Source organism: Ahaetulla prasina, chromosome 4, assembly GCF_028640845.1.
Source record: "Ahaetulla prasina isolate Xishuangbanna chromosome 4, ASM2864084v1, whole genome shotgun sequence".
Lineage (NCBI taxonomy): Eukaryota > Metazoa > Chordata > Lepidosauria > Squamata > Colubridae > Ahaetulla > Ahaetulla prasina.
In genome coordinates, this window is record NC_080542.1 from 22,904,121 (window position 1) to 22,930,454 (window position 26,334).

Below are 26,334 nucleotides of genomic sequence, written 5' to 3' on the forward strand. Positions count from 1 at the left end.
TCGGTGTTCCTGAGGTAAGCCTTCCAGCCCTTCCCCCTCACTCTCAGTCACTTTCGGGCATGGGGCCAGGTTCGGGGGCTGGAGCCACAACAGCCACGGCTTTATTTTCCACATGGATTGTGCCATTGCTCGTGTCAGGAGTGATAAAACACAGTCTTTGATGCACAACCGTTCAGTTAGTGACTGTTTGAAGTTATGATGGCCCTGAAAAAAGTGACTTACGACCATTTTCCACATTTATGACCATTGAAGCAACCCCACGGTCACATGATCAAAGTTCAGATGCTTGGCAACTGACATTTTGTGACCTTCTGACACGCAAAGTCAATGGGGAAGACAGATTCACTTAAAACTGCATTACTAACTTAACAACTGCAATTGTGATTCACTTAACGTGGCAAGAAAGGTCTTAAAATGGGACAAAATTCACTTAACAATGTCTTGCTTAACAATGGACATTTTGGGTTCAGTTGTGGTCATAAATTGAGGACTATCTGTACGTATTCTCCTCCCAAGAACTTTGGTGAGGGTGATTCAGTGGTAGACTTCACATTTTTTTACTACTGGTTCTGTGGGCTTAGCTTGGTGGGTGTGGCGTGGCTTGGTGGGCATGGCAGGGGAAGGATACTGCAAAATCTCCATTCCCACCCCACTCTGGGGCCAGCCAGAGGTGGTATTTGCCGGTTCTCTGAACTACTCAAAATTTGAAGTTCTCCAGAACCTGTCAGAACCTGCTGAATAGCACCCCTGGGGTGACTGAAGCTCTCTTTCATTTGGGTAGTTTGGGGTTTTTTGTTCCCATCTTATACTGTCATTTTCATTATTTTTAAAAAACAATGTGAAAACTATAACACCTCAGAGTTGCTAGTTGGTGGATTGAGTATACATTTAAATAATAAATAGACAACCTGTGATCTGTTGGGTCATCCTTTCAGAGTTATTTCCTTAACCAGGTTCCTGAATATCTTTAATAGTGACAGAACCTTCTAATGTGCTGCTTACATTAAGAGATGTAAGTGTCTTAAAAATAGCCCATGTTAAACAATATAACACAGTCAAACATCAGCATAAGAAATATTTTATGACATTTTGTATTATGTCATAAAGAGTTTTATGACAATGTTTATGTCATAAAATGTTTAATAAAATTTCCCAAATTTCATTCCACAGGAGTCATGGGTCCCAAATTTTGGACACATTCTATAAGTTATCCCATACGAGTTACCTTTCTTCAAAAATTGCTTCCTTATGATGGACCATTTTGCCCATTAAAGGTTATGGTAGATAATATCAAAGATTATAGGTAGATAGTAACAATAATGCTTTGGTAGATAAGATCACATTGAAAGCATTAATTCAAGAGAACCGGTGACTCAACAACATGCGACTTATGTGAGTAGGGTCACCTCAAAGAATGTGATTCCGATACACATGACAAAAATCCTCACCTGAAATGAAGGTGGCTGGCTCCACCCATGGATCTGTGCCCGTCCATGTTCCTGCCAGATGTGTGAGCGGATCTCACTATACAGTTCTCGCCGCTTCTGCTGTGGGGAGCCATCAGCCCTGTGTTAAATGGACAAACAATCCAATCCATTACAAATCTGATAAGCTTGTAGTATTCTGGGAGAAGATCCGTGCCTGCATAAAGACTCACATTACTCCCAGTTAAGAATGAAAAAACGATTTTTGGATTAAAGGAGAGAGGGAAGTCCTTGACTTATGGCCAAAATTGAGCCCAAATTTTTTTCTTGCTAAGTGAAACATTTGTTAAGTGAATTTTGCCCCATTTTACAAAATTTTTTTGCCACAGTTGTTAAGTGAATCACTGTAGTTGTTAAGTTAGTAACATGGTTTTTAAGTGAATCTGGCTTCCCCATTGATTTTGTTTGCCAGGAGATCACAAAAAGTGATCACTAGATCCCAGAACACTGCAACCATCAAAAAAATATGTCAATTGCCAACCATCCGAATTTTGATCACTTGACTATGGGGATACTGCAAGGGTCATAAATGTGAAAAATGGTCGTAAGTCCCTTTTTTTACAGTGCTGTTGCTGCTTTGAACAGTCACTAAATGAACTATTAAAAGTTGACAACTATCTGTACCCCAAAGGAAAAATACTCAACCTGTTGGGGTTCCAGAATAGCTGTGAACAAACAGGGCAAGCAAAATTTGAGCAGAGCGGATTAGTGTTAAAAACACATCCAAAGGCATTTGCATTGTATTTCCCAAGAATTCCTGGTAGGAATAATTAAGAATTTGTGTTTCCAGTCTTGTAAACTTACTCAGAGGGTGACATGAATCTCAGTGTCTTCCGTCCTGAATCTCTCTGGTTGTTGCGGCTAGGCCGGGACCTTCCTGCTGGTAGAGGAGAGCCCACCGCACTCTCAGGAGCATCTGATGGGTTGAACAGGCGATCAAAACTGCCGTGATGGAGGGAAACCAATATGATTAGAGGAAAGAGAAGGGCAAGGATTTCATCCTAAAAAAAGAAGCAAAAAAATCTGAAAGCAGGTCGTAATAGTTTCCTGCACCAAGGGTAGGAGACCTCAGCGACTTGAACGAAGAAACAAAAGCACAGAAACCATTTCCCCGCAAAGTTTAGTTCCCCTTTCTATTCCTAGCAATAATAGCAGCTGGGGTTGCCCAGCTAGAAATCTTTAGCTGCAGCTTCTGAAATATTACTTGTCCTCCCACGTAATTTGAGTCAATGCTTGCACCCTGGAGACTGAGAAATGGTCTTTGTTTTAAAACAAAAGGAAAAGATGAAGCTCAGGCGGCTAAGCCGTGTAACGAGTGCTGGACACTCCACGGCAGAATCTCAAAACAGCTAGATTTCACTACTGCAGTAGACCTACATTTTCCAAAATGACGATTTCTTCATTTGAATCGCTTGTTCCTCCTGGGAAGCCCTAAGAAGAAACAAACGATTATTGAGGGGCGTGTCTCTGTGTATTGACGGTATTCATTCTCTCACTCTGAAGAATCACTAGAAAAAGGAAGAAAGTAACCATTTTCTGCTCAGCCATAATTCTATCCTAATTGCTACTTAAAAACAAAGAATGGTAGCTGGGAGCAATAACAATTGCATGACGATTCAGAAAAGCCCCAAGGAAATCTGGTAAAAGCAGTCTCCCTCCTTCCTCTGGTGCCTTGTTTCGTGACTTAAAAAAATACATCTGGAAAAATCTCTTCTGTTAGAATAACTTTGTCATTTATTTTTATTTATTTATTTAAATCACAGCTGTCCATCTTTTAACCAACTCTGAGCAATAGAAGACCATTCTCTATTTCAGTTTGCAGTATAGGTGGTCTTATGATGGGTTGCTTAGTAACCATTTGAAGTTATGTCAGACCCCTCCCCCAAAAGATGATTAAGACCCAATCCTGAAGTTCCAACATCCTCCATCCTGTTGTCTCATGACTGAATTTGGGGCGTTTAGCAACCATCCTGCATTTATGGCCGTTTGTAGCATCTCACGGTCATGTGATTTATGATGTTTTTGCCAAAAACTGGTGTTTATTTCCAGTTTCAACAAAAATGTCCCATAGTGAACAATGAATTTGCTTAATGATTGCGCCGTTTGCTTTAATAACTGCTGCATTCTCTTAATGACCGCTGCAAAAAAGGTTAAAATTCAGTCACATGCTAATCCACTTAATGACTGTCATGACATATGACCATACTGGGCAAATTCCAGTACGATTGTAAATCAAGGACTATCTGTATATAGAAACTGTAGTGTTCAAACATGCAAAGGAATAGAGAAGCTTGTATGAATCTGAACAAATTTTACTTGCCAAAATCAGAAATCTATTAGAAGGATAAAAATGAAATTTTAGACTCAGCAAATACAGAAATTGCTGATAGTAGTATTAGTTCAAAAAATGAAACTGAAGATTCAATGTCTACAGGCAAAATTTCTATGCAATGATTGTTACTGGGTTTCCCCCCCTGTTTTCCTCAGCTCTTTTAGTGAAACTGTAAACAAACTAAAGCATCTCAGGCCAAATATATAATTTTGTCATCTGTCTTCAGCTTTACTTTTAGCCAACTTGTCAAACTGACAAAAAATAATTAATTAATTGGCTGCAGATGTAACCAAATGAAAAATAAAGCTTTTTAAGTAAATTGGGTTAACTGGCATAATGACTACCTACGTTACACTTTTGCGTTTCATAAATGTCCTGCAAATTTTACAACTAAAGTGCACTCCTAAAACAAACCTTAACACAACTTCTGTCCTTTAGGCAGCAAAGTGAATTCAGATTGGTAAAGTGGGCTATAAAAATAAAATTGAAATGTATTTCAGTTTTAAAGAAAGAAAAACAGGTACTGTTGCATTAGTTAATAACAGAAAAAAAGGAAAGGAAAGGTAAAGGAAAGGAAAAAACTAGGTACTGTTGCATTAGTTAGTAACAGGACTTGGGGAAAGAACACTCAATGTGACCAGGAAGTTGCTAAGACTGGAATATAAGCATCACCAATTTGTAATTCCCAAAGTAACTCATTTCCTTAGCTGCAGCTGCTTAATCAGCCATAGAAAAGAGACTTCCTCTCTTCTTCTTTTCCCATCTTGGTCCCTGGGATGCTGTTATAACAAGCAAGAATAAAATCTTTGGACCAGAAGCGATGGATGAAAAATTCCCCACTCACCACTGAATCATACCAGAGAGTTTAGGTTGGAAGTAACCCAAGTGTTTTAGAAAGAGCCATGGCTAGGTTAAGACAAGTTTTAAATCAATGGCAGATTATTTCCTGAGTTCATCTGGAAGGGTTGACAAAGACCATGACAGCAAGATACAGATAGTCCTCAACTTTCAATCATTCATTTAGTGACTGTTTGAAATTTCAACAGCACTGAAAAAAAAGGATGTATGACCATCTTTCACATTCACGGCTGTTGTAGCATCTCCATGGTCATGTAATCAAAGTTTGGACACTTGACAATTGGAATGTATTTATGATGGTTGCAATGTCCCGGGGTCATCTTTTGTGACCTTCGGACAAGCAAAGTCAATGGAAAGCCAGATTCTCTTAACAACTGTGTTACTAACTTAACAATTGCAGCGATTCACTTAACGAGGGCAAGAAAAGTCATAAAATGGGGCAAAACTCAACAACTATCTTGATTAGCAATAGAAAATGGGGGCTCAATTGTGGTTTTAAGTCGAGGACTATGTGTAGTCACAGATTCTTCTCTTTCTCTCTCTCTCTCTCTCTCTCTCTCTCTCTCTCCCTCTGCAATCTTGAATATACCTCAGAAGCTCAGCCCGTCGAACTGCTTCCTGTAGTTCCATCAGCCTCTCTTTATACAGATTACGCTCCATCACAACGCGTGCCATCTCCGCGCGAGTGAACCTCTGAGTTCGGGGCAGCCCCCCTTCAGCCTGTGGAGGAAATGGCAAGCTTTGACTCAATAGCTCAGGTATTCATTGCCATACAAATTTCAGAATTCTCTTTTACCAGAAGCCCAGTCTTCCCAGCTTAGTACCCTTCAGATGTAGAGGTGGTGTTTCCCAGACTTTACCAGCCAGATGCATTTGGATGGAAACACACAACACAGCTGGAGGGCACTGGGTTGGTGTACATTCTTGCCTTTGTATTCCAGAGACTTCAACACCCACCAGGTATGGATGGGGGTCCTGGGTGATTACCTCTCCTTCCTCACTGGAGCGCCTTGATTCCTTAAATTCCTGCCGGATCCTGAAATTCAAAGTTTGAAAGAGAAATATGAACACGTTTTGTTTTTTAAATCCATAGATGTTTAATATCCTAAAACTTGATCTGAAATCACATAACCAATTCAGTGCCCTCATATCCATACATTAATTTCTAATGAAGACAAACTCCAGGGTTAAAAAAAAAGAATTCAAAGGCAGTCAACATAAAATTTGAAAGGCACACAGTAGTCTATTCAAGTGTTTTCCAAACTTGACAACTCTTAAAATATGTGGACTTTAACTCCCAGAATTTTCAGAGTTGAAGTCCACACAACCTAAAAGTACCAAATACGAAAAGTTTGACAAAACGCTGGTCTATATTTATTTTTATCACAGAAATCTCCCCAGCAATGACAATTGTATTTTCTCCCGCCTTAATATATCTTAATTCCATATCTTAACATAATTATTTTGAAATAACATACAATACCTAGATATTTTGCTTTCTTCTCAATCTTAAAACCTGTTTTAGTCATCAGTTCTAAAATAAAACGGAATGTCCTTCCTAGAATGATGTTCTAGACAATATCCATTTTGACAACCAATGCACCATTTAAACAGTGGTAAAAAAATATGGTAGCCCTAATGTGCATGTAACTCTAAGGTGCAAGTGCACCAGGCAAACAGCTGGTTTGATGTGTATTCATAATTGTGTGCCTGCTTACTCTCCTATAATCCCTTCCTCTCCAATCCCTCTGGTCTGCAATTGGGGATGTGGGAAGAACAAAACTGATCAGACACATAATAACAAGTAATGAGTGTAGGGATAATCAAATAACTGAGCACTGTTGTGAAGGTCATAAATGTGTGCCTTGGTTGTAAAATTATTTTTTCAGCACTATCGTAATTTTGAATAGCTGCGTGAGGCAGTCAGTAAGGCAAGTCTAGCTATACTTTGTTTTATCAAATCCAATGTTCCTTTGTAGACAAAGACGTGGAATAAATACAGGGGAGTGGCCAAAATTTACCGAATAATTTCCAACTCAGCTTCTTTCAGTTGCATTTGGCAGCTACGCAGGTCAATCAATGATCTCTCATTCTCCATCCGTAAGGATTCGCGCTCTTCACTGAGCTCCTCCACACGGTTAATAAGATGGCGGCGGGCTGTATCCAGAGCGATTCTGGAGATGGGATGGCCAAGGACATAAAGATTTTAAAGCCAGCTTCAAAATCCAGAAGGACATGCCTCTAAACCAATTTCGTTGTATACGTGATGTAAAATGACAATAAAGGCTGTACTATAAGCCAACTAAAACATGAACAGTTTTACGCACAGCGGGTTTGAATCTATGTTTAACAAGGTTTCTGACTTTCATTAATTTGAGATGGCAAACTAGGTGCTTGGTCTTACCGTGCTTCTTGAAGCTGAGTGTTTTCTGCTATCAAGGTTTCTAAGGCATCCCCTACAAAAACAGTACATATGGACATCAGTTGACATCTACTCTTTATGCATCCAAATCAGAATGTTCCATTGAAAGAAAGCTACAGGGGTTTTTGGGAATGACAATCAAGCTAGGATTCCTGAATTCTAAATCCCAACGGGGGAAAATACAGAAAAAAACATATTTACCCTGCAAATCAGCACCATCATCCATATCAATGAGGAGGTCTGGGCTGAGGCCTGAAACTTCAGCGAAAAGGGAGACCGTGTTGCGCTCGAGGGTGGTATTCAAGGGGCTGAGAGACAGACAGACAAACAAATAGACAAGAGTCCCCACCCACCTCCATCCTGCCAATAAGACACAGCCATGCCCAACACTACATTAAATAGCAATCAGTGAAGGGGCAAGGGATGATGTCTGTGTTGAAGGAAGGTCCCTGGAGAAGAACTTGGATTCAATTGCCATTAGTTTCTCACCTCTCTTTCTATCCCATGCATGAGGTAGAAGGGATAACCTTGAGGAACATAAGGAAGAGACACAATGAAGACAAAGGTCAGATAAAAAGAAATCTAGAACCAAAATTATAACCTGGAAAAGCATCTCAGACAAGACCCTCCTCAGTTTTCACAAAACTAAAAAGAGGTATGGAAGAAGCACATTGAGACTTGCAAGGGTGTTATCAGTTCTCTAAAGATGATCAAATTTGGAAACCAAAGATGCACAAGCTAATACTACTTTTAATATAAGGTTACAGTAACAGAGCCCTGCAAGTCTCAATGACCCCTCCCCCCTTATCTTCATGAGAACCACGAAGGGTCATGTCTGAGACACTTTCTCAAATTACATTTCTGTCCCAGACTTAGATTTCTTTTATCTGGCCATCTTTTAGCCCTTCCTCCTGCAAGGTTGTACCGTTTTCACATTACATCCAAGACTGTAATGGTTTCAAAACAGCAGCTGTGGAAGATATGTATGAAAGGTGAAAAGCTACCTGTCTGCCCATCAAACTCAATGGTACATGATCCTCCAAAACAGAAATTGGGATGCCTAGAAGAGCTAACTGTCCATCAAACGATAACATCAGAAGGGTGAAAAGATTGGAAAGGGAAGATAATTGAGGATGAAATTAAGATCATGCTGAAATAAAGATAGCAGAAAAGAAAGACCTAGGTGTGTTTTGTTTATTCCCCTGGAGTAGTATCCTAATAGTGTATATTGTATAGGTGTATATACACCTACACCTAGTAATGGATATTATTTATAGTGGTCCAACCTGAGCTTTCTGCTTATAAGTATAATTAATGAATCCATTTTCCTTACCTGTTTTGCATTTGCGGGTCAGATTTGAGTTCTGGAGTAGAGCTTAAAAGTTCATCCAAATCAAAGCCAGGCTGACTAGGAGAAGCTGACGAGAAAAGAAAGGGAAAATCACAAAAATGTTATTATTCTTATTGATTATTATTATCCCTCTCTCCCAGATTTTTAGGACAAGAGTTCAAACTGTGGCAACTTTAAGATGTGTGGACTTCAACTCCCAGAATTCCCCAGCCAGAATGAATTCCTAGATTTACTTTTAAGTAAGGATCTGTATAGATAATCTTCAATTTTCAATCTTTCATTTAGTGACTGTTCGAAATTACAATGGCACTGAAAAAGTGAGTTATGAGCGTTTTCACATTTATTGCAGCATCCCCATGGTCACATGATTAAAATTCAGATGCTTGGTAACTGGCGCATATTTATGACAGTTACAGTGTCTTGGGATCAGGTGACCTTATGACAAACAAAATCAATGGGAAAGCCAGATTCACTTTACAACTGTGTTACTAACCTAACAACTGCAGTGATTCACTTAACAACTGTGGTAAGAAAGGTCATAAAATAGGGCAAAACAGACTTAACAAATGTCTTGCTTAGCTATGGATATTTTGGGCTCAATTATTATGGTAAGTTGAGAACTACCTATAAAACATAGTAGAAAAAAACATTCTGTCCAACCCTCTTGCTTTCATTTGTATGAGCCTTCACCCAGAGAGAGATCCCACAATGGTTTCTAATCTAAACTTCTAATCTAATCTAATCTAATCTAATCTAAACACCCACTCTATCACTTCAGAACTCTATTATCCACACTGCAAGTAATTCAAAGCTGGCATGTGTGACTTCCAATAGCAATAGCACTTATATATCGCTTCACAGTGCTTTACAGCCCTCTCTAAGCATATTGCCTCCAACAATCTGGGTCTTCATTTTAGAAACCTCAGAAGGATGGAAGGCTGAGTCAACCATGAGCCGCTGAGAATCAAACTCCTGGAGTGAGCAATGAGTTAACCTGCAGTACTGCATTCTAATCACTGCACCACCACAGTCAGTGGAGCATAGTTTAGGCCAGGGGTCAGCAACCTGCGGCTCTGGAGCCACATGTGGCTCTTTCATTCCTCTGCTGCGGCTCCCTGTCGCCGGTGGGCTCCACAATTGATAGAAATTTCGGTTAGGGCAGGTAGGGAAAAAGGACACCACGCTAGGAGGAGACTCTACGGTGGGGGAACTGGACCTCTGGTTGGCAGAGGAAAAAGGATACTGCGCTAGGAGGAGATTCTATGGTGGGAAAACGGCTCTAGAATTGAATGGAGGGCTTCTGGTTAGGACCTTTGTGGCTCTTTGAGTGTTTAAGATTGCTGACCCCTGGTTTAGCATAGAGAAAGCCATAACTTCAGTTTTTGGCTGTTGTGGGAGCACAGGTGGAGAAGGACCTCTCTCAAGGATCACTGAGAGATACAGCCAAGTAAATAAGAGCATAGTGTTACAGACTGGGGATCAGCAACTTAAACTCAAAAAGGCACATCTAGCTGGTAATATTATCTGTAGCCTTTGGCAATCAATTACTTCAGAAAATTTACCTGCCCCTTCCTTGCATTTTACTATTTGGGAGAAGAAGAAAAGAGAGTATCAGAAAGAGAAAGAAGTGGGGGGGGAGGGAGGGAGGAAAAAGAAAAGAAGTGATATTGGTATTTATTTATTCGTACATTACCTTGCCTTTATTGTTTTTATAAATAACTCAGGACGCTGAACATACCTAATTTTCCTTTCTCCTTCTATTTTCTTCCACAAAAACAAGAGAGAGTGGACTGGCCCAAAATTATCCAGCCAGCTTTCATCTTAAAGCAGGACTAGAACTCACCATCTCCTGGTTTCTAGCCTGGTGCCTAGATCAGATTGGCTCTTGGTATTAAGGCTGACACAGAGCTCTGCTTGTTTCAGCCCTCCTTATTGTCTGAGGCTCCAGGAGATGATTCCTGAGTGAAAGTAATCACCATCAGGAAAGAAATGTTGACCCCAGTATCCCCACATCCACAAATCCATGATGTAGGAAGCATTTAGGCAAGAAACTGGAAGACCATGAATTTTTAGTCCTGCCTTAGGGACAAAAACCCACTGAGTGACTTTAGGTTAGTTACTTTCTCTCAACTCTAGGAAGAAGAAAGTAGTGACTAAGCACTCATGAAAAATGTTGCCAAGAAAATCACAGGGACCTTCCTTAATCTACTTGAAGTAATAGTCCAGTTTGGAATTAAAATTGATCCTACCAAAGAGAGAGAGAAAATATCCTTCATACCATCCTTTTCTGGCTGAATGTCCATTTCCTGTGCCAAGGGAAACACATTTCTTTCTGCAACCTTTTGGGGCGTTTTCTCTGAATGAGAAAGTTCATTCATTTCTCCATGTTCCTAAAAAGATCCAACAGATTGAGAGAAAAAATAGAATTTGTGTTATGGCTTTCCTTAATACCCCCATTTCTCACTGGTCTTCTCAGCCATCAGAGCTGAACCCCTCACCAGAATCACCTACCATTGAGGACTCAAGAGGCTTCAAGTCTGAGGGTCTTGACAGAAACTGTGGAGGTACAAGAACTGGTGAAGGCTTTGGCCTGTTTCATTGAGGGAGAAAAAAGAAAAAGATCTGGATTTTCTCATGTCTGCCTTGGTCTGTTTAAATGTCTTGGAAAGTTTAAATCAGTCAGTGTCATTTCTTATACCTTCCACCCTACTTAAAAGCAGTAGGTTTTGTTTTTTTAATAACCTTTTAATCCCTTTATTCAGGGTGGAGTTGTGGCGACTGAATAGAGCTGAGCGTTCACTGGCTGGATGCCTTTCCTGACGCCTATGCGAATTTTGCAGCAGATATTTTCTCTTTGCAACCTCAAAAGCAGTTAAACTTCTCTAATTATCAATATAATTAAAACAGGCACACATTATTCTTCCCCCCCAAAAAACCATTTTTAAATATATATGTCTATGAAGAGTCACAATCATCCAGGGCATGGTTGTCCCAAAGGTGCTTTTTACAAAAGGCAACTGGACTTAGGTTTTTTTCCCTTTGAAAACTGCTGGCTTCTCATCCAAGACGCTTCTTCAGTTCTGATTTGTGGGGAATGGAAGGATTTGTATTTGTTGCAGTCACCTGCAAAATTCCGAGTGCTAACGACCAGATGCCTGCAAAGAATATAAATCCATCCATTCCCCAACAGTCAGTTAGAACTGAAGAAGCTTCTTGGATGAGAAGCAAAAGGTTTTCTAAGGAAAAAAACTAAGAAAGTTCAGTTGCCTTTTAGAAAAAATACCTTTGGGGCACCAATATAACACACTGAATAAAAACAAAGAGATGAATAGTTTATTGCTGCTGTTAATGGCCTGGGAGACTTATTTGTTATCCTTTTAAAAGGCAAGAGAAGGCAAATACTAGTCAGATTTGAATGAAACACAGTAAACCTGTCACCAGATACGGCTTTCTCTGCAGTGCTCTGCATGATTTCTGAAGGTAGTTAAAGGACTCAGTGGCAATCTATCTCTACTCAATCTTTTGGGAACAACTAATTGTCATAGCTGTGGAGGAGGTAAATGTCACCCCACACACCCATACATACACAAACGCATATACACAGCTAACTAATCTTGAATACGTGCAAATTGTGGCAGTTGCCTGTGCACTACAGGCCAGAGTTGAGAACTGCCTTTATTTCAATATGCTATTTCTGGACAAGCACAGAGGTCTTTCTTTCCATTGCAAACGGTCAACAACAGTGATGGATTGGCTCCTGTGGTATGTGGATAACTGGGACATCCTGCAACTCCCCATCATCTCAGAATTCACCCAGACATTGTGGAATTTCAAATTATTGGTTTATATGAGTGATGGTGAACCTTTTAGACACCGAGTGCCCAAACTGCACACATGCGTATGCCCAAACTAAAAGATGTGTGCGCATGCGTTCATGAATGTGCACATGCAGGGACATGCACGAATGTGCGTGAACATGCACATGGGGGGACATGTGTGAACGTGCGCATGCGGGGACATGCTTCCATGTGCAACAGAGACCTGAAGACCGGCTGGCCGGCGGGAGGTGGGGCATCCCAACACCGGCAGCACTGCAAGAGGTAAAATCTTTTTCTTTCGTGAGCTTCTGCTTCGTTGTTTGCAGGGAAACAGAAGCTCATGAAGCTCATGAAAGAAACACCACAGAGATCTGACCTGGGGTGACGGCGTGCATGCCAACAGAGAGGGCAACCTCATCACAGGTTTATATCTTAATTTGTTACAGGTAGTCTTCAATTTACAACCATAACTGAACCTGCCGATTTTGGTCATAAGTCACTATGGTCATCACGTGACTGACCCAATTTTTATGACCATTGTTCACTTGGGGGATATTTTCGCTGGAAACCAGAAGCAAATGAAGGATTTTGGCAAAAGCATTGTAAAAGTCATGTGACCATGTGATAGTGCAAACAGCCATAAATGCGGGCCAGTTGCCGAGCACCAAAATGTGAACACATGACTGTGGGAGGGTGAGATGGAGCACAGTAATAGGAACTTTGGAACTGGGTCATAAGTATCTTGGGGAAGAGTGTCTGTCACAGTGTTGAATATGAGTGAACGGTTGTAATTGGAGGAGTTGGAAATCATTACTCAGTAACACACGATGAAGTCAAACTTGTTGAACTGAGCCAGGATCATGGACAAAAATTTTCTTCTTTGACAATAAAAGAGACTCTACTCTACTCAGTTTAAGGACTCTTTAGAAGATCCCAAATTTTCCTTTCAGCAAGGGGATGGGGGATCTCAAGCAAAAGAAAGTGGCTTGGAGGAGGAGGGTGGGCATAAACACTGTCCTTGTTGATACCTTCTTAAGGAAATGATATCTTTTCCTGAGCTGCACTTATCTCAGGAAAACACATGCTTGAATTAAGTCCAACAAGCTTTTTTGAAATGAGCACTATCAGTGCTTTCAGACCTCAAAAAAATATTTTCCTGGGAGTGCAGAGCCACAGCTCAGGAAAAGATGCCACAGCCACTTAAAGGGCACTGACCTTACCTCACAACTTCTCCTGGCATCTTTCCTGCTTTGGTCCTAAAATCCTGCACACACACACACACTCCTTCCCTCCCTCCTTCCAAACCTTTTATCTTCTGTGGATGAAGTACTAGTTTGTCCTGGACCAGCTAATGCTACTTTTTGTGACCTCAGTTCTTTGTAACTTTGTACCATCTGAAAGAAATAGAAGAGGAAGTGCAAAAGTGGTTTGGCTGGGAAAGAGAAGGGGAGGGGAGGTGAGAAGGGCCACGGAAACACTCCGATTGTTCAAAAGTACCTTTGTGTGGCTCTGATTGAGAATCGAAATCTCCTTGAGCAATGAAGATTTTTGTTCCTCCAAGCCAGCCACTGCAAAGGAAGAGCATGGTGTTTTTTTTCTCACTAACAAGACCTTAAACCAATCTTAGCTTGGCTGTTTTCAAACATAATGCTAAAGTATTTCCCTAATATTTTATTTGCACAGCTCAAGTGGGAAGCAGAGCAGGAAGGATCCATTTCCTGGAAGATTAATTCTGATGATCCAGTTCCAATAATCAGAAGCCTCCTGTGTGAAAATACCGTAATGTTGTAGATTCATGCAGAGAATGCTGAGGCTATAATCCTACATCCATTTGGGTATCAATCTCATTTGAATGCAGAAAAGTATATTTCAAAGAAGAAATTTATAGGATGGACTTATACAAATCTTCTCATAAAAATTATGCACGGTCACTCACGCCCTCGTGACGTCTCGCCTGGATTACTGCAATGCTCTCTACATGGGGCTCCCCTTGAGGGGCATCCGGAGGCTTCAGTTGGTCCAGAACGCGGCTGCGCGGGTGATAGAGTTACACCTATCCTGCGCAGACTGCACTGGCTACCTGTGGCCTTCCGGGTGCGCTTCAAGGTGTTGGTGACAATCTTTAAAGCGCTCCATGGCATAGGGCCGGGCTATTTACGGGACCGCCTACTGCTACCAAATACCTCTCACCGACCCGTGCGCTCTCACAGAGAGGGACTCCTCAGGGTGCCGTCAGCTAGGCAGTGCCGTCTGGCGACACCCAGGGGAAGGGCCTTCTCTGTGGGGCTCCACCCTCTGGAACGAACTCCCCAGGACTTCGTCAACTTCCGGACCTCCGAACCTTTCGTCGCGAGCTTAAAACGCACTTATTCATCTGCGCGGGACTGGATTAGATTTTAAAGTTATTGGTTTTAAGGGGTTTTTTATTATTTATATTGTTTTTTAAATTCGGCGATAGAATAAGTTTTTTAATTGTTGTTTTTTAATTTGTATTTATATGTATTTTAACTGCCTGTGAACCGCCCTGAGTCCTTAGGGAGATAGGGCGGTATATAAATTTGAAAAATAAATAAATAAATAAATAAATAAAGCAACAGACACTTTTGCTAGCAATGCTTTATGCTACGTATACAGCACTTTTTTTTCCCAAGGAAAAATTATTCTTCCAAAATCATGGATGTTTTTATCTGTTCTATATTCTACATAAGCTGACAAGTATTGTTTGATTGCAGTGTGAAAAATAAAATTGGGAATTAAAAAAAAACTTTAATTAAAATTAGCATTTTAAAAAATAACCATCTGCATATTATAATAATAACCACAGAGTTGGAAGGGACCTTGGAGGCTCAGGCAGGAAACCCTACACCATCTCAGACAGATGGTTATCCAACATTTTCTTAAAAATTTCCAGTGTTGGAGCATTCACAACTTCTGCAGGCAAGTCGTTCCACTTATTAATTGTTCTAACTATCAGGAAATTTCTCCTTAGCTCTAAGTTGCTTCTTTCCTTGATCAGTTTCCACCCATTGCTTCTTCTTCTACCCTCAGGTGCTTTGGAGAACAGTTTGACTCCCTCTTCTTTGTGGCAGCCCCTGAGATATTGGAACACTGCTATCATGTCTCCCCTAGTCCTTCTTTTTATTAAATAGACATACCCAGTTCCTGCAACCGTTCTTCATATGTTTTAGCCTCCAGTCCCCTAATCATCTTTGTTGCTCTTCTCTGCACTCTTTCTAGAGTCTCAGCATCTTTTTTACATCGCGGTGACCAAAACTGAATGCAATATTCCAAGTTGGCCTTACGAATCCATCTGGTGGTGGTGCTGTCTAACCCACATTTTTCTACTTTATCTAGTAGTAGGTTATGGTCTGCTTTATCAAATGCTTTACTGAATATTCTGGAACTGGTTTTTGAAAAAAAGCAATGTTAATAGAATATTTTCTTTTTTATGACAATTCTTAAATAGGCTGCTTTGAGCAATGCCTGAAAAATATATAGATATAGTTAGGGACCATAAATAATCCTGTTAAACAAAACCTTTACACAAAGAGAGGCAGTGAAGCAATGAGTTAACATTTTGCCAAACACTAATAGTATTATTAAACTGTTTCCATAATAGAATATTTTATTAGATGTAAACTTATAATAATTATCAGGCTTATCTGCTAAACAGAAGCTAAAATCCAGCAAAACTGCATCATTTGAAATATTTTGATAGGCAATCAAACTCTCTTCATTGATCCAGCTGTTAAAACCTGTTCAGTTCAATGGCCTTCAACTCTCATCGCCAAAACTGCACAGCAGTTTAATCTATATTTCCTAATGATTTTGATGTACCTTGGAAAAAAATATTTATGCAACTTACACTGTGTTTCTTGTCTTACACCCCATCTTGGCTAACGAGATAGACCAGTCTAGCTAGAGCTGTCAAAAGTGGAGATGTGCAAGGGCACAGAATGGGGCATGCCTATTATGGGATGGGCAAAGGAGGGACCATATGTTCCTACAAGCAAAGATGAGAGAAAAGATACTAACTGGACGCCTGCTACTTGAATTTATTTTATCCATATCATGGCAAATCTATGCCCTCAAGAGACAGAGGGGGCTCATTACAGGTTGAGAGAGAATATGGAATAGTGGTACATTGGCATCATACACAGATATTTGGCAAAATAATTATTACCCTGATCTGCATAGCTTCGTGCTTTGCTGTCCAGGATTCGGCTCTGGGCCTCTAACTGGCTCACAGCTGTTGAATGTGCTTTACGTTCCTGATCCATCATGTCCTCCAGTTCCATGAACCGCTAGGAAAGAGAATCCAAGAATCAATCCCTCCTCTTGTTACTGATTTAGTTGATCTCTCCAAGCTTTCGCCATCCCTTCAGGCCGATTTCTTCTCTGCCCCATACCTTTACTACTCCAGTTCAAATGCTCACCCACCATATCCAGTGTGAAATTATTGCCACTTATGCATTAAGATTTATCTATCAGCATAAGGTTATTTCATTGGTCTCGGGACATTCTTTTCCTAATCAAGACAAACCTGAGCAGTTGTTGTTTTAGCAAAATAGTGGCCCAACACTACTTTAAGATTGTGAGCGGCACATAAAGAGAATGAATAAATTGGTGCTGTTCACTTTCTCCACTGATCACAAAACTCAATAATAGTAGCGTCCTCTTTGTGTTCCTAGTAATTGTATTGCCTCTAGTATTGGATTTAATAGAAAATAGTCATCACACACACAAATACACCTATAGATTTTGGCTCCTGGTGAATTATATGAATGCATACACACAATTTTCTTGGCATGATATGAAAGTAGCATTTTGGCTTCCCAATAAAGCTTGAATATTAGTTATTGAGTAACTTTATCCTTCATGAATTTGTTCTCTTTTGAAGCCACACAATTCACTATCACATCTTGTTTATGTACACATTTTTTTGTTATCCTTTTACCATTAGGGTCCATTGGATCATCCTAGGTCTACTGAGAACTGAGAAAATCCTTATTTCCCTTTTCAACACAAAACATCATTTTATACACTTCTGATCATTTTCTCCATAATTGCCTGTTTTTTTGCCTAAACTAAAAAAACTCTCATCATTTTAATATTTTAGATTAAAAGACCTTTTCCAACTTGATAGTGCCCTTTTTAATTTAATTTTTATATTTTATTCCGCCTTTATTCCTTTAGAACAGAGGTGGGGAATGATGGCCCCTTTATGACTTATGGACTTCAAGTCCCAGAATTCCTGAGCCAGCATGGCTGGCTCAGGAATTCTGGGAGATGAAGTCCACATGTCTTAAAAGGGCCATCATTCTCCACCTGCTTTAGAAGTAACTCGATGCAATAGCATTTAGCATATACCACTTTACAATGCTTTACACCCCTCTCTAAGTAGTTTACAGAGTCACCTTCCACTTTACATTAAACAGCAGTTAAGTTGACTTGTGAAGTTAAGAATTTTTACTCTGATACATACCACAGGTCATTAGCTCATATTGAACCCTGTAAAGTATCTTAATGAAAACTCAAAAAAGGCCAAAAGACAAAATATACGCATTTTAAATCAAGAATCTGGAGGCAGTTCCTATGAATTGCAAGGAGTCAACTGGTTCTGGATCAAATAAGGGTTGAAACGACAATGCTGTGGAACTAGAAACATCAAAATACTTCTAGAAAAAATGTGAAGGATTGACAAATCAGGAGAATGAAAAATATCAGAAAAATTATGACAAGGATGTAGGGGCAGGATCAAAGTGATAATGGAATGACCTGTTCTTATTGGAGGTGAAACTTTATCCAGGAGTTGAGTTTGACTCAGTGGTATCTATAGAGCAAACTGCTCTTTGACCTGAACTATCAGATGTTATTAGGAAATGTCAGCAAACTTTGCATTTCACTCATCTGGTGAAAAATTACAGTATAAAACCTTGGATCAATCTCCAGTTTGTCTTCTTTGGTGAAGAGTCTGTTTATGTCTATGTTCTCTTTTTGAACCGCTTATGGTACTGACAATCTGTCTCATATCAGGACTGATTTACTTTGCTCAGGAGCCTTTGCTGGTGAGAAAGCTTCATAGACCAGATAAGAAGATGAGAAAATAAAAAGTTTTTCGCGTTGTGGCTTGTCGGGCAGGAGAGCGCCCCTCCCGACTGCTGAGCAGTAGGAGGAGGAGGCAATCATCTTGCCCGACAGCTCCGGCTGGCACCAGTTGGCATGTAAGCTCTCTGATCAGGAATTGCTGGACCGTCTCTCTCTCTCTCCTCTGCCGTCGCCAGCTGAGACTTAAGCCAAGGTCTGAAGATCGTTAAAGTTAGTCGACGGAGCGGAAGGCGATACCCACCTCGTCTGCCCGCTTGCGCCCTGCCCGTTCGCGCTCGTATTGCTCCAGGAGCCGCAGCCGGTCATCGCGCAGCCGCTCCAGAGCCTGGTCCCGGTCTTTCACCTGCCCGCAAGCCTCCTGTAGGGCCTCCAGTACGGAAACCACCTGCGGCAGCAGCCCAGAGACCGCGGTAGGGCCGTGGGCGCCCACCAGCCGCTCCAGTTCCCCGTACAAACCACCGGCCATCACGGACACCAGCTCCTCGTAAGGCGCCGGGCTGGCATCGCCATCTCCCCCAAAGGTCTCCTCGGGGTCATCCATGGCGAAGTGCTCTAACCACTGCACTCTCCAGCCTGGCACTGGGGACACACGGGGTGCCTGGGCTCCCTAACTCTCCTGCTCCGATTTCCCGGATTCCTCTAAATCAGGGGAAACACCGGGGCCCCTTCAATTCCCTCCCCGCCCGCACCCCTTAAAGCAAGCTACTTAAACGATTGCTCCCCCGAGAAAGCAGGAGGTCGTAGTCTAGGACTCGGTTCCCAAGTTTCCTCCAGATCCAAGATACGGTCTCTTTGCTATAGGCACTCTAGATTCTGCCCCATAGATCCATTCCCTTGCACTCCCTGGCTTCCACTTTCTGGAGCTCTCACCACTAGGCAAAACTGCCTCTGGGGATCCAGGGGTCTTTCCCTCCTCCCTCCTCCCCTCCAATCGTCCTTCTGGCTCTTCCCCAGCCCGCCGCCGGTCCCTGGCCTGAACTTCTGATTCGCCTCCCTCCAGCGGCGATCGCTGCGATCCCAACTTCAAGTCACTTTCCAAGAAGAAAAGAGGGCGGGCCCAGAAGGCCACAAGTCTACCAGTAGCGGGTGAGGAAAGCCCTAAGGCTGGCCAATGGCGCGCCCGCCTGTGGCCTGGTGGCCAATAGCACGCTCGGAGGTGGGAGTGCTCCGGCGAAGGGCCGGCAAAAGGGGAAGACAGTACGTGAAGGTTCTGGCATCATATGATTCTTGATCATGTGACCTGGAAAAGCTGTCTGGGTGGAGAAGGGTGGGGAGTTGCTGTGTGAGTCCCTTTTGGCATTGGGGGGAGGGGGTTTCAGGTGTGGGCACCGTCTTGGATAATCTTAATACTGGGTTTTCCCCGTGGTGAATAACACGAGCTTGGTTTGCAACTCCCTGTTGCTTTACAAGTAGGTTACTCAACTGTTTAAAGATTTGGCTGCGTTGCTTTTGAGCCGCCCATTCCTTTTCCCAGCACGTGCATAAGTCTCTAAAGCAGGGTTTCCCAACCTAGCAATTTTAAGCTGAATTCGACTCTCAGGATTCCGGGGGGTGGGGGGGTGCGGAGGAATTCTGGGAGTTGAAGTCCACCCAGCTTAAAATTGTCCAGGTTGTGGAACACTGATCTAAAGGTTTTCTTGGGTTGATTGCACAATATAAGTTTTTGTTATATTGATATTGTTTCCTGATTGCTTATTTGTAGCCTATGACTATCATTAAGTGTTGTATCATTCTTAAATTTGTACCTTATGACTATCAGTAAGTGTTGTACCTTGATGAAGGTATCTTTTCTTTTATGTACACTGAGAGCATATGCACCAAGACAAATTCCTTGTGTGTCCAATCATACTTAGCCAATAAAAATTCTATTCTATTCTATTCTATTCTATTCTATTCTATTCTATTCTATTCTATTCTATTCTATTTTTATATAGATCATGTTAATTTGCTTTATTTTGTTTTGAGATGGACAGTCATTTAGAATGCAATTTTATGTACATTACCCAACAAGAAATTCCACTAAATTTATGATAAGTATATATAGAACTGTACCCAGTTTCGTTAAAAAGGTACTCTTTATATTTTTATTTCCTTTTGTTTTTAGTTTTTGGTGGTTCTATATTCTGCTTCATCCAAGTTTGATAGCAGCTAGAGGTAAGAAGCAGAGTGTTCTTAATGGTAGCACTGAGGTTCTGTCTTTTGCACAATATCTTGCAAAATATTGTTAACATTGTAAAATACTTAATATCCTGTATCTTTTAGCATTGTCTCTGTAATGCTTTTTGAATGGCTGCTTAATTATAGAGCAATTATTGTTTTTAACTTTTCTTGTTGCATTTTTAGAAATATTGCATGCCATTTTGATAGAAAACAGAATAAAGGATGTAAATAGATAGATAGATAAAGAGAGAGAAAGAGAAAGAAAGAAAGAAAGAAAGACTTTAGACATGTTTTAACACATCTAATTGGGTTTGGGTGTTGTCAGTTAAAGACATACAACCTAAAATTATATAGGACTTTGTCATAAACAAAGAAAATCTTAGCACTTTTACTCAGAAATCATTTCCATAGTCATCTTTGGCAAAACGGAATAACTACTATTAAATAATTTTCTTTCTGGCAATAGCAAAGTAATCAGCTTATACCAGCTTTCCCTAATCTTTCTGTCCACAGATGTGTTAACACTACAAATCCCAAGGAATGAGAATTTGAAACGTTGTACTCTGAACACATCTGGTGGCTATGAAGTCAGAGGAGGTGATCACATACTGTATGTAGTGACAAACTGGATCATATACTGTATGTAGTGATAAAGCATCCTTTCTGAAATCATCTAGTCTTCATTCTGGTCCTACACACCAGAACAACTAGACACAAGAACAGTTTTTTCCCGAAGGCCATCACTCTGCTAAACAATTAATTCCCTCAACACTGTCAAACTATTTACTAAATCTGCACTACTATTAATCTTCTCATCGTTCCCATCACCAATCTCTTTCCACTTATGACTGTATGACTGTAACTTTGTTGCTGGCAATCCTTATGATTTATATTGATATATTGACCACCAATTGTATTGTAAATGTTGTACCTTGATGCATGTATCTTTTCTTTTATGTACACTGAGAGCATATGCACCAAGACAAATTCCTTGTATGTCCAATCACACTTGACCAATAAAAAAAAAAATCTATTCTATTCTAATTCTATTCTATTCTATACTTTCTTCCCAAGGTTAGAACTTGGTAGCAGTTCCCATTTCTACCACTGAATTTCCCAAGAGATGCCTTACCTCTGGTGTGTGAGAGAAATAAGACTTCCATAGTCTGCTGCCTTTCTGTAAATAGATGACAAGAATGAAATAATTATTCTAGCACCATGTCCTAAAGATAGTATTAAAGATATCGGTCTGCCTACCTTTTGTGAGATTGAATAATCTCACAAGAGATAAAGAAAAGCCAAACTTTACTTAAAAAGAAAAATCTATGAAATCACATATCAACTTTAAAATTATAAAATTATAAAATACAGTCTTGCAGGATCTACAATATATTGCTGTCCAGTGTACAATAGAATAGCGGTCCCCAAACTTTGTGACTGGGCAGCCTGGCTTGTGGTGGGGGAGAGGGGAACTGGACCACAAGAGTGGTGGGCTGGTGCGCACACGCATGTACATGTAGCTCGACTAGTTGAAATGTGCTGCATGTGCATCCTGCCAGGCTGCCACTCATGTGAGTCAAGCTGCATGGATGAGTGCCTGCCACTGGCACAGCCCAGTTGCAAATAGGCCACGGCCCACAGCCCAGGCTTTGATGTGCTAATTTTTCCATAGACTCCAAGTTTTAAACAACTCAAGAATATATGGTCCCAATAGATTTGAAAAAAATGTATTTCATACATCAGGTACATAAAAATCTCCCTTTTTACGACCCTGTAATCCACAGGTGTCAAACTCACAGCTTCAAATTGGCGTCATGTGACATTTCACAATGTTTCCCCCGCCCTGCCCGAGCTGGGTTGGGGGTGCCCTGCGTGTGACGCGTCTGGCCCGCAGGCCACCAGTTTGACAGCCCTGCTGTAATCCCTTTATTCGGGGCAACTGGATGGAGCTGAGCATTTGCTGGCTGGATGCCCTTCCTGACACCACACAAAGTTTGCAGCAGGTATTTTTTTCTTTGCATCTCACAATATACCATGCACATAAAAGACAGAAATATGTGCAGTCACTGAGCTTGTGCAGAGATATAAATCATTTTGGAATTAAGCACAAAGAGCAAAAGATTAAAATTCAACACAGTTTCTGCCTAAAAGCTTTATCTACTTTGTAGAGATAGTATGAATCCCGAAGGAAAATCCTCTTTTCCACCCCCTCAGGCAAGTATCTGAAGGTAATTCCAGACATTTATCTGAGTTACTGGGAAGATAATACACCCCAATACAGGTAGTCCTCGATTTATGATCACAATCAAGCCCAACATTTATGTTGTTAAGTGAGACATTTGTTAAGTGAGTTTTGCCCCATTTTATGGCCTTTCTTGCCTCAGTTGTTAAGTGAATCACTGCAGTTGTTAAGTTAATAACACGGTTGTAAAGTGAATCTGGCTTCCCATTGTTTTTGTTTGTCATAAGGTCACATAATCCCAAAACACTGCAACTGTCATAAATATGAATCAATTGGCAGGCATCTGAATTTTGATCACATGATCATGGGTATGCTGCAGAAGTCGTAACTGTGGAAAATGTCATAAGTCACTTTTTTTTCCAGTGCTGATGTAACTTTGAATGGCCACTAAATGAACTGTTGTAAGTTGAAAACTACCTGTATTTTTCCCAGCTCAGATGTAGCAACTTCTTAGTTGATTTTCCAAGAACTCTCCTGACATTTTCCAGTCTAGGAAAAGAAAAACTGGACATCTGCCTTTGCTATATAGGGTAAATGGCATGCTCCCCCCAGTGCTAATTGTGCTTGAGGAAAATATATATATTCCCAGTCTGGATCTCCAGGAATCTGTTTGTGAATGTAGGTTAGCATCTCAACTATAAGTTTAGAAATTATTTTGAGAAAATAAATGACTGTCAATTAAATATTTTTAAAACAAAAATCTTGGTTATGTGTGTATAGTGCAGAGTGATTTCTTCCACATTTTCCTCTTCCTCGGACCTTTCTTTTTCTGTTAGGCCCACTTATCTCTTAAAAGGACCAAGTCGGCAGATAAGGTTTGTGGAAATTTTAGCACTTTCAAAGAATATTTGATTAAAGTCTGAGAGACAAGACTGAAAACTTTCATGTTGCACAAGTACTTTCATAAGGCAAGGATGAAAAAAAAAGCTAATTCCAGCCCAATATTTTTTGAAAAAGAAACATCAGTGTTTATTTAAAATGCAAATAGTTTTATTTCCTGTAGGGGCATAACCAAAAAGCTTTTTCTACTTCACAAAGCTGTATAGATCAAAGCTTATCATTCTGGACTAAGTTGCCTAATATTCGTTTAAGGAGATCTCTGAATCTTAGCTCTTTCATCAACTGCTGACTATAAAGGTTGAGCTCAGAGATTCCCAATAGTAGTAGTATTGCTATTATCCTGAGTGCAACTCTCAAATACCCTTGGCAAATTTGGAATAAAGAATCAATTGCGATGGCCGGATCCTGGCATTAATTCAAACATCATCTTGCTGGATCTTTGCACCATCAGGGTTGGGCCGCTTCTTCATGATCCTTTGATCATAGGTAACTTTATTCAAATATTTAATTTTATACTTCAATTTGATTTAATTTGATTTAATTTAATTTAATTTAATTTAATTTAATTTAATTTAATTTTATACATTCAATTTCCAAGCAGTTGGAAATGAAAAATAAGTTCAATTAGATAAGCAAAGTTGAGAGTTGACCACTATTTAGAGCAGGAATAAGATGTCCAGTCACCTTCAAATGTTTTTGAATCCTGTCAGCTTCATTCAAGGAAGCCTTTGGCAAGGAATTGTGGGAAGTGAAGTCTAAAGTACCCAGCAAACTCCAAATTGTCTCCTATTGATTTAGAAGCAACATATGATGAGTATCTATGGGACACTGCCTTACTTCTAGCACAAAGTCTATTATGGCTATATTGCTCAGAGAAAGGAGTGGAGAGTTCCTTTTAATTGTCTTGCCTTATATTAGTGGTGAGTTTCAAAAAATTTTACTACCGGTTCTGTGGGTGTGGCTTGGTGGGCATGGCTTGGTAGGCGTGGCAGGGGAAGGATACTGCAAAATCTCTATTCCCACTCCTCTGGGGGGGGGGAAGGATACTGCAAAATCTCCATTCCCTCCCCAATTTATTTTACTATAAAATCCCCATTTCCTCCCGATCGGGAGGCAGAGAATAGATGTAGGTGGGGCCAGCCAGAGTTTTTACTACCGGTTTTCCGAACTACTCAAAATTTCCGCTACCAATTCTCCAGAACTGGTCAGAACCTGTTGAAACCCACCTCTGCCTTATATCCTCTTTCCTGATAAAGGATATTGGGGCTTAAAGGTTACACACCCTCCTTTGTTATTTTGCTTGCGTAATAAAAAATACCAACTATGGAGTTTGAATTTCCCATGAATTGATCAAACAACACAAGTCTTTTATTCCCATATCCAAATTGTTGGGGTTTTTTTCACGTCTTTGATTTTGAATACAGCAAGATCATTAGTGAAAACAGAGGTTTATGATCTATCAATGACTAACCAGTTTATTATTCCATAAGATGTCATGGATCATAGTCCATGCCATCGCTTTTTTATAATGCAGTTCAAACTGCTTGGCATGTTACGTATTGGTAATTTCTGTTGATATATTTACTTCTGAATTTTCCATTTAGGATTTTACAATGAATCTTTTTAGTTACCTGGAGAAAGCAAAACAGTATAATTTCCAGGCTGAAAAGGTGATTCTCTTTTCCTATTGTGATAGGAATAGGAAGATAAAGAACTTTCCAGGTTATTAGCAGACTAAGCAGGGGTCTCCAACCTTGGCAACTTTAAGCCTGGAGGACTTCAACTCCCAGAATTTCCCAGCTAGCAAAGCTAGCTGGGGCATTCTAGGAATTGAAGTCCTCCAGACTTAAAGTTGCCAAGGTTGGAGACCCCTGGAGAGAGTACAATGTGGCTCATTATTCAGAATATGTAGTCCATAAAAATGGCCAATTCCCACCACAGCAAGTTTTGAGGGGTCCTTTGTGCTTTCTGCTCACTAATGCTGTTACCTACTTTGGGTAATGAATCATCTGCAAGAAAACAACTAAGCTCAGAGAACATAAAGGACCCCTCATTTCAACTCAGAGCTACAAATATTCTCCCCATTGGTACAGCAAGTTTTGTAATGCATTGACTAAGGGAAGGAGAGGCCAAAGAAATAGACAATACAGGCTGAATCACATTTATTTAGAAGTTAATTTTTTTTAGAGCTTGGGGAACTTTGTTTTTAGACAATAAATTTGGAACGTATTGAATCTATAGGGGACTGGAGAATAAAATATATAAAGAACGGTTGCAAGAACTGGGTATGTCTGTTTAATGAAAACAAGGATTAGGGGAGACATGATAGCAGTGTTCCAATATCTCCAGGGTTTCCATAAAGAAGAGGGAGTCAAGCTATTCTCCAAAGCATCCGAGGGCAGGACAAGAAGCAATGGGTGGAAACTAATCAAGGAGAGAAGCAACTTAGAACTAAGGAGAAATTTCCTGACAGAACAATTAATCAGTGGAACAACTTACCTCCAACTAGTTGTGAATCCTCCAACACTGGAAGTTTTTAAGAAGAGATTGAACAACCAACTATCTGAAATGGTTATAGGGTTTCATGCCTGATCAGGGGGTTGGACTAGAAGACCTCCAAGGTCCTTTCCAACTTTGTTACTCTATATCAGGATGTCAAACTTGATTTCATTGAGGACCACATCAGGGTTGTGTTTGACCATGGGGGGCCGGAGTGGCA

At 40.5% G+C, this 26,334-nt stretch overlaps 1 protein-coding gene and 1 long non-coding RNA gene across 7 annotated transcripts in view; one reads left to right on the top strand and one right to left on the bottom strand.

Annotated features, from left to right (window-relative positions):
* Positions 1-19,426, bottom strand: part of LOC131196577 (C-Jun-amino-terminal kinase-interacting protein 4-like) — a 37,204-nt gene extending 17,778 nt beyond the window's left edge. Inside the window, exons 1-16 of one of the 6 annotated variants that reach the window (XM_058179490.1) lie at positions 18,615-19,423; positions 16,449-16,569; positions 13,763-13,833; positions 13,571-13,659; positions 10,959-11,037; positions 10,726-10,837; positions 8,430-8,514; positions 7,586-7,623; positions 7,298-7,354; positions 7,079-7,130; positions 6,696-6,848; positions 5,662-5,710; positions 5,264-5,394; positions 2,862-2,915; positions 2,289-2,426; positions 1,449-1,566 (exon numbers count right to left, since the gene is read on the bottom strand). In XM_058179490.1, the coding sequence (XP_058035473.1) occupies positions 1,449-1,566; positions 2,289-2,426; positions 2,862-2,915; positions 5,264-5,394; positions 5,662-5,710; positions 6,696-6,848; positions 7,079-7,130; positions 7,298-7,354; positions 7,586-7,623; positions 8,430-8,514; positions 10,726-10,837; positions 10,959-11,037; positions 13,571-13,659; positions 13,763-13,833; positions 16,449-16,569; positions 18,615-18,914 (1,647 nt within the window). In that variant the 5' untranslated portion in view covers positions 18,915-19,423. Of the gene's footprint in view, positions 1-1,448; positions 1,567-2,288; positions 2,427-2,861; positions 2,916-5,263; positions 5,395-5,661; positions 5,711-6,695; positions 6,849-7,078; positions 7,131-7,297; positions 7,405-7,585; positions 7,624-8,429; positions 8,515-10,725; positions 10,838-10,958; positions 11,038-13,570; positions 13,660-13,762; positions 13,834-16,448; positions 16,570-18,614 lie in introns of all 6 variants that reach the window. The other 5 variants (XR_009154767.1, XM_058179492.1, XM_058179491.1 and 2 more) reach the window with 5 other exon arrangements.
* A 217-nt stretch (positions 19,427-19,643) lies between these two features.
* Positions 19,644-22,144, top strand: LOC131196582 (uncharacterized). The gene is made up of 3 exons (XR_009154770.1): positions 19,644-19,782; positions 20,478-20,527; positions 21,047-22,144. It is a non-coding gene; the product is annotated as an uncharacterized LOC131196582 (long non-coding RNA).
* Positions 22,145-26,334: the final 4,190 nt, after the last annotated feature.